The 14054-nt window shown below is 36.9% G+C and overlaps 1 protein-coding gene across 1 annotated transcript; it reads right to left on the bottom strand.

Annotated features, from left to right (window-relative positions):
• Nucleotides 1-2274: 2274 nt before the first annotated feature.
• Nucleotides 2275-13665, bottom strand: LOC139114194 (D-beta-hydroxybutyrate dehydrogenase-like). Its single transcript, XM_070675771.1, has 9 exons — nucleotides 13402-13665; nucleotides 9382-9563; nucleotides 8154-8278; nucleotides 7412-7537; nucleotides 6895-6998; nucleotides 5273-5345; nucleotides 4528-4592; nucleotides 3551-3604; nucleotides 2275-2736 (listed from the first exon to the last, which is right to left on the bottom strand). Exons 1-9 carry the CDS (start codon nucleotides 13462-13464, stop codon nucleotides 2644-2646), a joined length of 885 nt encoding a protein of 294 aa, XP_070531872.1. The 5' UTR covers nucleotides 13465-13665; the 3' UTR covers nucleotides 2275-2643.
• Between the last annotated feature and the right edge of the window lie 389 nt (nucleotides 13666-14054).

Raw genomic sequence — 14054 nt, 5'->3', positions numbered from 1 at the left:
CAATTGCGCCTTACCTTAGAGTCTGTTTTGCATAAGGCCCCAAAAAATAAACTGTGCTGTTCCGATAACATGGTTTTCAAAAATAGGGTAGGTAGGTCGGCCGGAATTTTTTTTTCCAAAATATTTTTATATTTAAATATGTATTTTTTAGGGGTTCAGGGTGGTCAAACACTGGCCACAACATTTCCAGAAAAATGTATCATATATATAAAAGGACAAAAAAAACATAAAAGACATCCTCGTTCAAGCAAAAATCAAATACAAAGTAACGAACGCGTGATTTTACGGTTTTTTCTTTCTTTTTTTGACTTCCGTGTTTACGTAGCTCTAAAAAGTTTAGGGTCGGTAGGTAACATAGGGTAGGTCGGGTTATCGGAGAAGCACAATTTTTTTTGTTCTGCCTAAATTACTGTTTCAATACCCAAATTAAACGAAAGTATATTCCTGATTATTTTCCAGCAGACCTTGATGATATGTGTATCCGGTTGTCGAGAACCGAGTACGTTAGCAATCGATAGGGCAGACTATCCAGCCAAAACACAGAGCGCGCAGGAAGCTTTTGTATATATCAGAAGAGTGCAGAGGCATGGTGACAGGGCTGAAATGTAGTTTTCCGCCGCCGGTAGGGAATACGGACGGAGAACGCTATATAGATGGCGGGGTAATATTTTCAATTTGTAGTTAAAGGGCAGCTCAGAGCGGACAGCTCTCACTGTCGCGAATTTGACTGGATTGCTGTTCTCTATACCGGACTGATATCGGCTCTCCAAAAATTAACGTATCTTTCACAAAGATAATTATACAACTCGAAGGTGTGTGGCAAACATGCACGCTTTCATTGACGTACAATAATTATACATCGAAATATCCATGTTACGTTGAGTCAAAATACGTTAATCTTTTGGTGGTCTTGTCTCTCTTATTTATTTGCCTAGACAACGTCCGATTTTACAACTACGGCGATGGAAGATAGTGTGTACCGTTGCCTTGTCGGCTCTCTACAGGGCGCCGTGTATGACCTTTGGCTTTTCAGATGCAACCGTCTCTACAGAGGCAGCCGTTTCCTGTTGTATTCTGAAGCAATAGAGGCAGACTAATACATCAGAATTAAGGAAAGAGTTTCGCCTTATACGATACTGTGACATGACTATCTATATGACTGTGTCAGTGGGTGTAAAGGCAAAGATTGGTCTTACTTGTAAATAAAACAAAAACAAAACATACGCTTACAGTTCTGCCGGGCAGTTCTTTGAATGGTAAGGTGAATGATAAACTGAAAGGCCGCAGCGTACCTTTGATGAGTAGCTTTCAATACTTGGACATAAATGCATATAATGTGGAAAACTTTATTCAATTTCTTTAAGTCAAAAAAGTAAACTTTCACACCCGCAAACCAATGAATGAAAAGCATGTTGCAGGAAACACATTGTTTGTTTCGTTTTTGTTTGTTTCGTTTTTCCTATTGCATCAGTCAAAAGAGATCCATATCTTGATGTCTATGTAAAGTTTATGCATTTTGACGACACATGCATTTTTTTTTATTTTTTAGCGTGAGTTAAAAGAGACCCGATATTGACGTCTGTAGCGGTTTACTTTCAGTCTGATTATACATATGATCGTTTCTTTTTCCTTTTAAAATATTCCGTGGATTCTTGACAGAAGAGACTTCATGTCTGGCAGTATTCAAGAATCATTTTAAGGAAACTTTGCTTTCACCGTTGCCGATGTAGAATTTCGCAGACAGAGCAAAACGAACGGCAAAGACTTCCAAATAGCAATTTTTGATTGTCTATCAATGACACAGCTTTGTCGTTGTTCCATTACATGACGAATTTGTGCCCTATAGTTGTAGTGACTAGGAAATAAAAATGGTTTGAAATATTTTACTGGTCCAGAGAGAATGATAAAAAAGTCATTAGCGTCCCCCAATCTTTTGCCGAGAAAAAACGCTTATTGATCATATGTTTTATTTATCATATTAATATTTACAGTAGGGCATTGTTTCGCGTATGTACTTTCAACGTAAATACAGTCAAACCAGTCTACAGTGGCCAGTCAAGGGACTTTGCTAAAGTAGTCTTTGTAGACAGATGGCCTTTATAAATAGGTCAGATAATTTATTCGTAATCAGTAAATGTATAAATATATTTGGCTTGACTTGTTATCAAGGTGTTTAGCAGGGAACTGATTTTCAAGCTAAAATATTCTAACACACATTTCAGACACACACACTTCATATAAACATATACAGAAAAAAACACAGTAAGAAATGTATTAATGTATAATGTTTTTAATAATATCACATTCAAAAAATTAATTTTCCAGTCAGGCAACAGAAGGAAATGATCTAAAATGTAGATACAGTGTTTAAAAAATCACAACGGTAGATTGACAACTGTCCTCATAGTGTATTTATTAATAGAAAAAAAAGGAAAATTTAAATGTAATTACACGTCAGTTCATTGGTGGGTAAACGTGCTTTCAAATTAATTGTCTTTACAAAAAAGGTAACATTTGTTAGCATATTGACTTTTCCTCAAAGTAAAACTTGGGACTCGCGAGGAAAAAGAATTTCGGAGAAGATTTCATCTTCTCGGTCGAGATTATTTTCCGTAAGAAGTATCTGTGTTCTCGATTGAGTGCTCACTTGGCACACAGTCCAGCGTCAATGGGAAGTAATGTGCCAGTCATCTGGTCCGCCGCTGGGGAGCAGAGGAAGGCCACAAGTTCGCCGACCTGGATGAAAATGAGATATTCAAAATAGTGTCAAAACCTTAATGTTCATAAATATAACATAGAGTATAATTTGGTGAAAAGTACTCCGATGAATTCTATGAATTGTCAAAGTGACCGTAATATTCAAATCTAAACACAAGTTCGCATTTAAAACACACAGAAGATGAACAGTAAGCTTATCCCTTCTCATCCAGAAGAAATCTCGCGTTGCTGGACTCATGGATGTGTGTAAATCTCATTTCCAAGAATTTCAAACATATCCTTACTCCTATTCTCCCAAAATAAAAGTCGTTTGTCTGTTATTAAGGTAGTATGCACCTCGAAAGTGAAAGACTTAAACTTTTGCTCTAACTTTCCTCAAGGAATCTTTCAATCATTCTCTTTCAAAATCAAGAATAAAAATAGGGGGTCACCGTGCAAATTTTGGAACTAGAGAAACAAATTTCCCAAGATTTACCGATATTAGAAATTCAAAATGACCGCCATCCCTGTGTTAACTCTGTGGAGAAAAATAAAAATTTTCGAATTTCGAAAAATTAAGCCGGTGAAAAGTTTTCTTTCACCAAGAGCTTTAAAATGATCCCCCACATGTGGTATATCAGAAGAGAATTGTAAAAGTTTGAGAGTCCGAATGTCTGTCCCCGAGGTGCGTTCTACCTTAAGCTGATTACCAACTATTCAGAACATCAATCATCTGCTTGATTTGAGTGCACTCCCGTTGCAATAAAATTTATCCAACTCGAAGAGTAGTTGTTGGTATGCACATTAAAAAAATAAGTGTCATCGAAACTGAATGACTATTTTGAAGACCTACTTGTTCAGTTTTAACGTATTGACCAGAAGGATTACATTGCGTTAAAGCCTGCTTCTGAAAGAGGTAAGTTCAGACAGGTTACAGGGATATCAAGTTCATTTATAACATGTTGATTGGCACACAATACTGTCGAATAGTCACAAGATGCGGTATAAAAAAGCGTATGCTCTTGTTGGCGTGCTTTTAGTGCCTTCATGAAGTGACAGACAATAAAATGTGCATGAGACATTTCTGTAAGGTTAACAGCAAAACGTTTTGAACTTGAGGTATATTCTTTGACAGAAATCAACAGAAATTGAAATCTAGGGATCTCTCAGTTATTATGAGGGTGAGCTTCTAGTAAGTAAGACAATCGAAGATGACCAAGCACATAACCCCCCCTTAAAAAAGAAATCTATTTCAAATGAAACTCTCCCTTTTTTCCAATTTGTAAACCATAACCCCGGCCCAAAATTTGAAAGTTTGAAATGTGTACATGACCTATATAGAACTGTACACCACGTTTTAAGTATTTGCACAGACTGGTCGACTATCTCCTAGTGGGACTTTCGGCGAATATTCCAGTCTAGTCGTTGTATCAATATGCAGATTGCTTTTCGTGATAGTAGTAAAACTATCATGAAATCCACACACTCGTCGACCTACTTTAGCAAAGCAGGTCGCGCGATTATGAATCATATATGGTACGGAGCAACATTTTGAATTAGGTAACAGAAACTAAGAAAGTATTGCTACTTGTGATCATATAGGTAACCATTTGCTAGATGCCCACTGTAAGTGTCTTTTAAAAAATCACGTGAACCACAATAGATTCACAACCCACTTCTTTGCCAAAATATCAACCGCAAACGGTTAAACTAGAACAGACATAAATGCTATCAAATTGTCAGGAATACATCCATGTTACCCTCTGTGACACGTTTTTCCCCTATGGGGGTAAACTGACGGAATCTTCTGCTGGTACCTCTAAAACTCACCTCTTTTTCCTCATCAAAAGAAATTCCAAGTTTCTCAATTGCGCCCCTGAAGTAGTCTCTCGTGGCTACGGAAGAAATCAAGTTCAATAAGTCAGAAACAGTACATGCGGGTACCTTCACATGTAAAAAACACTGGGTATTGCTGAAACCTGTTTTGTCGACCCATGAATTACATTATTGCTCATTGCACACCTTATTACCTTAGCTATTGCACGGCGTGGAAGCTAAGTAAGTTGCTCTTTGTGGGAATGGGTTCATATTCGGGATCAAATTTTCTCATGATTACTCTCTTACTCTTTGGAATGTTTATTATTTACTAAATAAACCTGTACACAATATCATCGTGATTTTAAGGCTCATTGTTTGAAGTTTGACCACTTTTCATAGAAGACATATTACTCGTGATTGAAATAACATAATTATCATAAGTTCAGCTATTGTTACTTTGTTTAATATACAATACTATTTATTCATTTATTTATGAATTTATTCAGTAATTATGAGAGACTTACTGTGTACGACAAATTTCATAGTCTCCGCAACTGTACATTGTAGTTCTTTTGAATGTTTGTTTGAGAATCGCATGATTTGAAGTTTGACCACTTTTCACAGAAGATGTAGGACTTGGTAATTTCGGACAAAATATCACAAGTTCAGTGTGTTTTAATTAATGAAGACCTTCCGTGTACAGTGGCTATAGTCCATTGCAAATTAGTCTTTCATCACACGAGTTCTTAAGACTTACATCGAGTATTGACCGCACTGGGGCAGACACCATTACACGTCACACCAGAACCAAGACTTTCGAGGGCAACAACCTGCAAGAATGAAAATCTCTCGTTGATAGGATCTGTCCAGGGTGATACGTTGCTCTATGGCGCTCATTCGGTATTACAAAATCCAATAAGAAAGCAGAAAAAGAGCGCTATCTATAGGAACAGATTCTCGCCACTGAAAAGCAATTCTTTTTAGCTGGCATCTTTTTAGCTAATATAGGTAAGTGTTTAAATTCGCTAATGTAAGATGTCGCTAATTTAAGCTTTTACCCTTATGAACTATGGTCAAGAAATCTTTTCAACTAAATTAAAAACCCACTGATTGCAATGAAAATCGTAACTCCCTAAAAATGAATGCAGTTTATTCAAAGTGTTTTACAGTAGTTAACCGAACTCAAAGGTTTTACATCTCCAAAAAGTTTTACGAGGGAATGGCAGCCAGGTTTACACTTTTCATAAAACAAACTAATATGTCGCACTTTAAGCACAGGATATTAAGAAATAAAAACGACATCCAGCTTTCGAAAACGGTTGGCAAATGTGGCAATCGAAATCCAAGAAGAAAGTCCTTGATCACAGCCGAAGAACCTTAAGGTAGATTGCATTCTCGCTATCTATGAAGGTTTCATACAGTACATTCAATATCCAAAATATTAGTCTTCATTCATGTTTATTGTTTAAGTATGCAACTCTGGGGGCAACACCGCATTATCTACACAATACAGCATCCGTGTAAGTTGATCTCGGGTTTGTAATATATGATAAGACCAGTCTGACAAAAAAGCTGATTATTCCTGATGAACATTGTCACGAAAATTATATCTGAAGTATGTTTGACTTAAGGTCGCAGGGATTGGTGTTGAAAGCTACATAATTTAAGGTTTACTCCCTTTGTAAGGCAGCATTGCTGTACACAACATCACTTCAGAAATTTAATAGCCAAATTTAAATAAGAGAACGCATGTTTTTGTATACATTGATGAATGTGTCTTCAAAAAGACAAATATACGCAGATATTGCTCATACATGGTATGAGTACCCAAGTTAGATAGAAGTTTGCTTCTTTATTTTGCAAATCATGGAATATTCATAAAAATGGAACCTTAACATATTCGTATATGGATTGTTTACCTAGGTTGGCACTGATTCTTTTACCTTATGAATACGTACGTTGGTCCATGCATGCATGTAATCGTGCATGCATGCATGCATGCATGCATGCATGCATATATACATTTATGCTACACACATCCCTACGTTTTATACCATGGGTACGTAAATGCACATATTCATCAGTTAACTGATAGATAGATAGATAGATAGATAGATAGATAGATAGATAGATAGATAGATAGATAGATAGATAGAGAGATAGATAGATAGATAGATAGACAGACAGACAGATAGATAGAAAGATAGATAGATAGATAGATCCATAGAGATACATACATACATACATACATACATACATACATACATACATACATACATACATACATACATACATACATACATACATACATACATACATACATACATACATACTCACCCACCTATCCATTTGATTTACCTGTCAACCTACCTAACCTACCTTAGTCAAACCATTGAGACCATGCTTCGATGACGTAGATGGCGCTACTTCAGGAAATCCTCTTAGACTAGTGAGTGAACTTATGTTCACTATTCTTGCCCAGCCTGGATATTATAGTACCAAGAGAAACTTTTCATTTTTTATTATTCAATTTTTCAGTATCGAATTTTTTAGAGACGTGAATTGCTTTATCGCTCGTTAACCGTCCAAAAGTGAAGTGGAGAAGATCTTTGATCGGGGAGTTGAGAAACTAACTTTACGTGATAAAGTAATGTGTCTCTATACACTTCTAGTAAAATGAATGCCGCCACCACGAGGCATTGTCGCACCTCTACTGATGAAATATCACAACAAGAAAATGCACGTCGAAATGAGAATAAAGGCGTTTCGCCATCATAACACATGTCCCAAAGTACAACGTACTAATTTAGATTAGCATACTGATCGTAGATGGAGGCGGCACACAGAAATCACTACACAAAAACTAATTGGAGATCGTCGGTGTCTGAAAACTTACCCTTTATTTTCATTTCTGGCAAGAACAGTTGAATCAGACGAAATGGGACTGATAGATTGATTCGTAGAGCCATTTCCCAGCTTTCAAAAGGTATGGATTCGATGGGTGATACATGCATTGGAGTAGCTGGAATGATAGAATGATAACATGAAACAGCTCTCATCAATCGGTTAATGAAGGCAAGCAAAATTGCGTTAAAATGAAATCTTCCACTATGTACTGACAGGCCATGAGGGCTGAAAGAAACAAGTGGCGACCCTAAGGCCCCGGGGAAAACGTACACATTCTCTTACCAGAATACCACCAGTCAATGTGTTTTGTTACACACCTCATCCAAAGTTAGCAAAAGTCGAGAAGTTCCACTGCTATCATTCGTCTAATTAAGTCGCAGACGACACTTAAATATTCTTCACATATTATGGAATGTGAACATGCGTAGACGTCGCTTTTACACTTGACCAGTTGCCCCGATACATACCACGTGACCGTAAATCATACCATAATAAACGAACTGCGACAGATAGTTTGTACAAGATGTATTATAATTCCTTTTATTTCCCTTTCATTACTTTTCTTGTTTAAAATTTCAGATATCGCAAGGTTGGTCATTTTATGGTCCTTTCGGTCAATAAAACCTACCATTTGCTCCATCAATTGTACAAACGACTCATAACTTGATGTTTTTGGTCAACTTTAAGTAAATCTACAACAATATTTCAAGCGAAGCATACTTTTCACTTACCAGCATTGTTCACAAGTATGTCAACCCCCTGTGCATGTATTTTTTTGATATCCTTGTACAGTTTGTCTATATTCTTCATTTGAATTAGATCAGCAGCAATATAGTCAACTGGAACATTCCACTTGCTGGAAAAGGGAAGTCAATTAATTTATACAAATGAGAATGGCAGTGCTGATCTCTGATATCATTTATCGCTATCGTAGGCTTGTTGCTTTCTATAGAATCGCGCTAAGCATTGGCTGCTGTTACCAAAATTTGACAAAATTTGTCTTTGCTCACCAGTGTTTATTGCCGCCACTTGTGATCTCAGTCTCTGACACGTGATTTTCATGTTAATCTCATACATTCTATGATAACTTAGGTGATAATAAGCATATCAATATCGCCGTTCCTGTAGGCCCTGAGAGTAATTTTGGCAGTCGTGTTGCAAAGAATTTGAAAAAAAATAGTAATGTTTTCATATTAGTTTTGCGATGGAAAGGTATTTGGGAATCAGCAACATTATTATGACGATGTTTTCAGTTCTGTGTTGTATCGGTGCAATATGACTCATTTATGTATTGATAATTTGTGATTATCATTAACACCAGTGGTGTCATTAGTGTATTTTAATTAATGTTAGCAGAGTGCCGTATTTCTCCCGTCAGATTTACCAAATGGGAAGGTGAAGACCACATGGATTCGGTATACGGTCCAGCACTGTTAGGTGATAATAACGTATAATATCGCCTTTCCGAATTCCACGGAAGAACATGCATACTCTTTGATTGTGAGATCTCAGTTTTTACGGAAGAGCATGTGAAGTGGTTGCAGCATTCATAATTCATGGAAATACCAATCATAAGCAACGCTAACAATCATCTATAAAACGATAATATTAGTACACACATGGGTTACCCTGAGTTAACGATAATATTAGTACACACGTGGGTTACCCTGAGTTATTAACGATAATATTAGTACAAACGTGGGTTACCCTGAGTTAACGATAATATTAGTACAAACGGGGGTTACCCTGAGTTAACGATAATATTAGTACACACGTGGGTTACCCTGAGTTAACGATAATATTAGTACACACGTGGGTTACCCTGAGTTAACGATAATATTAGTACACACGTGGGTTACCCTGAGTTAACGATAATATTAGTACACACGTGGGTTACCCTGAGTTAACGATAATATTAGTACACACATGGGTTACCCTGAGTTTCTTTAAGTTCCCCACCTTGTCAACGTAGTTTTCACATCCTCGACCTTCTCTGGCTGACGACTTCCTGTCAAGACCAAGGAACATCCTCTCTGCGCAAGACTCTCAGCGATCGCAAAGCCAATGCCGTCTCTGCCACTTGATCCTGTCACCAAGGCAACTTTACCATCCAAGGAAAACGATGAAGACGTAGACATTCTCTTCAAAATAAAAACATACGTACAGTACCAGTATAATCATTCTTATGCAATTTGATATCCTGGAACGCCCGATAATGTGCACATTTCATGTTAAATTCCAGTATTTTGTCGTTAGCTGGGCATGCCCCTACCTAGATTCTGCTTTCTCCAATGTTAAAAATGGCGGAAGAATGCCAGAGGAATTGTTCAAAACCTGGCCACAGAAATGTTCTTATTTTTATTTTATTTTCTCATTGCTTTTGTCGTTTCTGCCGGCTAGTGATGTCTCACAAATTACCCGGGGTCAGATTTCACAACCAGCACAATCGGCTTCTCTGGGATAATTTACGTAATTATTAAAGGGAAAATCTTGTTCAAGTTGGTGTTGAATAAAGCATTAAGAGAGACAGGCAGAAAGATAGAGACCGAGGCATAGACAGAATTGAGGTTAAGTTTATAGAGGAATATACCATGATTCCCTTTCTGAAAGCTAAATACTTAAACATGACACAAATGAGTTTTTGATAGTTCTTTTGTTTGGGCAAGGTATAATTGACACTTAGATGTTACTTTCGTAAAAAATTAAATCCTCTGATCTTTTATCACCCTAATATTGGTTCTAGTCTTGTCTTATGTAACTTGCAATTATAATAATTATGATTTATTTCACCTCAAAATAGTCACCCTTGGGTAAAATTACAAGAGGTACAACAATTCTAAAAAAAAATTAAAATTCAAAAGTACACTACGGCAAAATTTTACGAGTCATATCAACATCAACAACAACATCAAAAATGACAAAAACCCACTTTCAATAGCGTAATAAATTAACACAAAAAACACAAGGGATGTAATCCTTGCACTTGGTTCGTGATTGAAAACTTATAACGTTACAATATCTCGTGGGATATAATGCTTAACTTTAGGTTGAACAAGGTGATTTAATTTTTGATCCGGCTGCAAGATACTGTCACAAATACGTTACAAATATCTGAATATGTAAAAATTACATGTATTGCAAAGATAAAGTTTAGACATCTGTTAGTGGATAACTGATTTCAAATACAACTAAAAATATTGTTTCCTTGCTCTGGAATCATATTCTTTTGCCGTAATTCCTGTAACTCTGAGCGAAACGCTTACGGTAGAATTTGATTTCAAATAGTTGTCATTGTTATGCTTTTTCAGTATTATGCACACAGCAAAATTAATAAAGAACATTATCGTGTCCAAATAAAGCAATTTCTCTACTTTGCTTCCCTGCGCACTTAGGCTTTAAGTTAACACAAATACAACCCATTCTTGCAAAAATTCCCTGGGTTGGCAATTCTGACGCAAAAACATTATGGCATTTATTTTATTCTGTTAATGGTTGTATTGGTACGAAAGACTGAAATATGTATTGGCCTGAACGGCATCTCCTAGAAACATCCGGCAGAAACGGTACTTTCCAGAAACATCACCTCTTCCCGGCTTCTCCCAATGTGTTTCGGATTCGCTTCCAAGGGAATATCGATGAAAACAGAGAAGAAGTGACGACGGTCTTTCTGTTACTTGAAACTAGACATTAAAACACACCTAAAAAGAGTAAATAATTTACTTCGTTCATCGGGAATGTCCTGACGCAATCTGAGATGAAACCGTTCCCCATGCTCGCTCGTACAACAACAGTTTCATTCACTGAAGTAATTCTTGCAGTTTATGGAAAGTCAGTAAACACCTATGGATTACACTTGACATAGCCGTTTGCGGTACCGGTGTGTATACTACATTGTACACGCCGTACACCGGCGGATGTGTCAAGTTTGACAAGGTCATGGTGCTTGTAAGAAGGGGTCAGGAGAGACAGATGGAGAGAGGGATTTGGATGAAATTGAAGGCCGCAGCTTGTATAAAGTGAACAAAGTGACTGAATGCATTACAGCCACAACAGAAAGTTTTAATGTCATTTGGAAAGGGGAGCTGTAGGCTGAAGAAGAACAATAAGGTCATATTACAAATACTTACAGCTCGATCGCGGAAAGGCAAGGACAGCATAGCAACAAAACATATCTGCTATAACAAACACATATTTGGGAGCTCCCAGTCATGACGAGGGGATTGGCTGGAGGAAACCAGGGGTAGTCCATAATGCTAAAATGTGAAAAATCATGACTCTCTTTCTCAAATAGCCCAACACAAAATGTGACCCTCGTTCCAAATTTGAAAGCTTGAAATGCGCGTATGGCCTTACCAGAACAGATTTGGTCTAGAGACTCCTATGTTTACAAATTTTTTACATCCCTTCGTTTGTGCCCGTCATTCGGTCATGGTTTGAAATTTGATATATATATATATATATATATATATATATATATATATATATATATATATATATATATATATATATATATATATATATATATATATATATATATTCTATCATATGGATACAGCCAGCCAGCCAGCTTTATATATAATATATATATATATATATATATATATATATACATACACATATACATAAAGTCTATCATATGGACAGCCAGCCAGCCAGCCAGCCAACCAGCCAGACATACAGATAGATAGATAGATAGACAAATAGATAGATAGATAGATAGATAGATAGATAGATAGATAGATAGATAGACAGATAGATAGATAGATAGATAGATAGATAGATAGATAGATAGATAGATAGATAGATAGATAGAGATAGATAGATAGATAGATAGATAGATAGATAGATAGATAGATAGATAGACAGAGAGATAGATAGATAGATAGATAGATAGATAGATAGATAGATAGATAGATAGATAGATAGATAGATAGATAGATAGATAGATAGATAGATAGATAGAGAGAGATAGATAGATAGATAGATAGATAGATAGATAGATAGATAGATAGATAGATAGATAGATAGATAGATAGATAGTTTGATGGATAGATAGACAGATAGATTAATAGATATATGTAGGTATACGTAGACACACCATTCCAGTGTTGTCTGTGCCATTTATAGTGAACACATTTATGTATTAAACCTAAAAAATGTAATGTGTGTACTATAGACGGGCATTACAATTCTCATCGGTTTATTGTGAAAAGTTTTTAAATTCTGTTAACAAAACATTAATAGTTTGTATTCATTGCAACATTAGAATATGTAAACTGTAGTCCTCAACCTGGCTAAGTTTGTCAATGTGCCCAAACTCTAACCATTCCTCCAATCCATCACCCCATAATAACTGAAACATCGGTATTCCCTTTATAGTCACTGCAGCATTTGACCTTAGACGACAAAGACGGTCATGCTGTACTCATTATGTGCACACCGTAGGCTGTTCAGTAAGGACGCGCAAGCCCTCAACCCGATCGAAAGATAATTGTTTAGGCATACATCAAAACAGCAGTCCAATATGATTCAACGCCATGAAAAGCAAAATAGAGAAGTTATCCTGCGAGAATGTAGTCAGCATGAGACATAGTCAAATGAGATAGTAGCTATTACCTACATTATAACATTATAAACCTGGTCCATGAATTATCTACCAACATATGGAGATATTTAACTAAACCCAAATCAGCAACACAGCACAGCAAGGTGTGTATAACAGTAAATGCATCTAGTTCCTTTAACTCCCGACCCAGGCAGCCTTAGGCTGGACAAGTCAGTCTGGCCGATCCGTCGCCGGATGGAGTACAGTGTAGCCGGCACTCTTACCACGGTTACTCTATATCATGTATATACCCCCACGTAACCATGCTCTAACGCAGTACTTACGGCATGTAACACAGTCACATTCTCAACACACGCCCGGATTTTGCAACAGGCCGTTCACTCCAACAAAATTAGAATATAACTTTCGCCTACCTTGAGGGATGTGAATTGTAACCATCCTCTCCAAATTCCCGTTGACGTACAGATTCGTTGCATAGTTTTGAAGAAATCGTTCGTGGTTTAAGGCCAAACGTGGTGGATTAGCCGCTCGACAACGATAACTGCCATGCAATGATTGAGTATTTCTTCAGAGTCATTTTTTAAAGGTAGGGGAATCGATCCGAGGGATCAAGTTTGTTTTAGTCTGTAAGAGGATTATCGAAGGCGTCATAGCTTTTTGTGTTCCATTGAAATTGTAATCTAGTAAGCAAATTTCCTGGCAAGACAATCTGACGCCTGAACCATGCCTTTAACATGTTAATGATTGGTTCAAAGATCAAGGGCAGCGGTGTTGTGCCACGATGACATACATACCACGGATACACCAGACAAAGGGTTCGAAAGAAAAAAGTCTGTTCTGCTGGCAAGTTCTGCTATCTGAATGTGGACCGAGTCTATGCGCACACCAACACATTGTTTTTATTTCTGCAGGATCGGATTTATGGTATTTGCGCTTCGGGGATAGACATTCAGAACCTCAATCTTTTACAAATTATACTTTTTGCAGCCATTTCGAATTTCAAGTGTCGGGAACATAGGGTAATTTCTTTCTCCTGTACAAAGTTTTGCACAGTGAGCCCGATGTT

This window comes from Ptychodera flava, chromosome 16, assembly GCF_041260155.1.
Source record: "Ptychodera flava strain L36383 chromosome 16, AS_Pfla_20210202, whole genome shotgun sequence".
Classification (NCBI taxonomy): Eukaryota; Metazoa; Hemichordata; class Enteropneusta; family Ptychoderidae; genus Ptychodera; species Ptychodera flava.
This window is presented reverse-complemented; position numbering and strand designations above follow the sequence as displayed.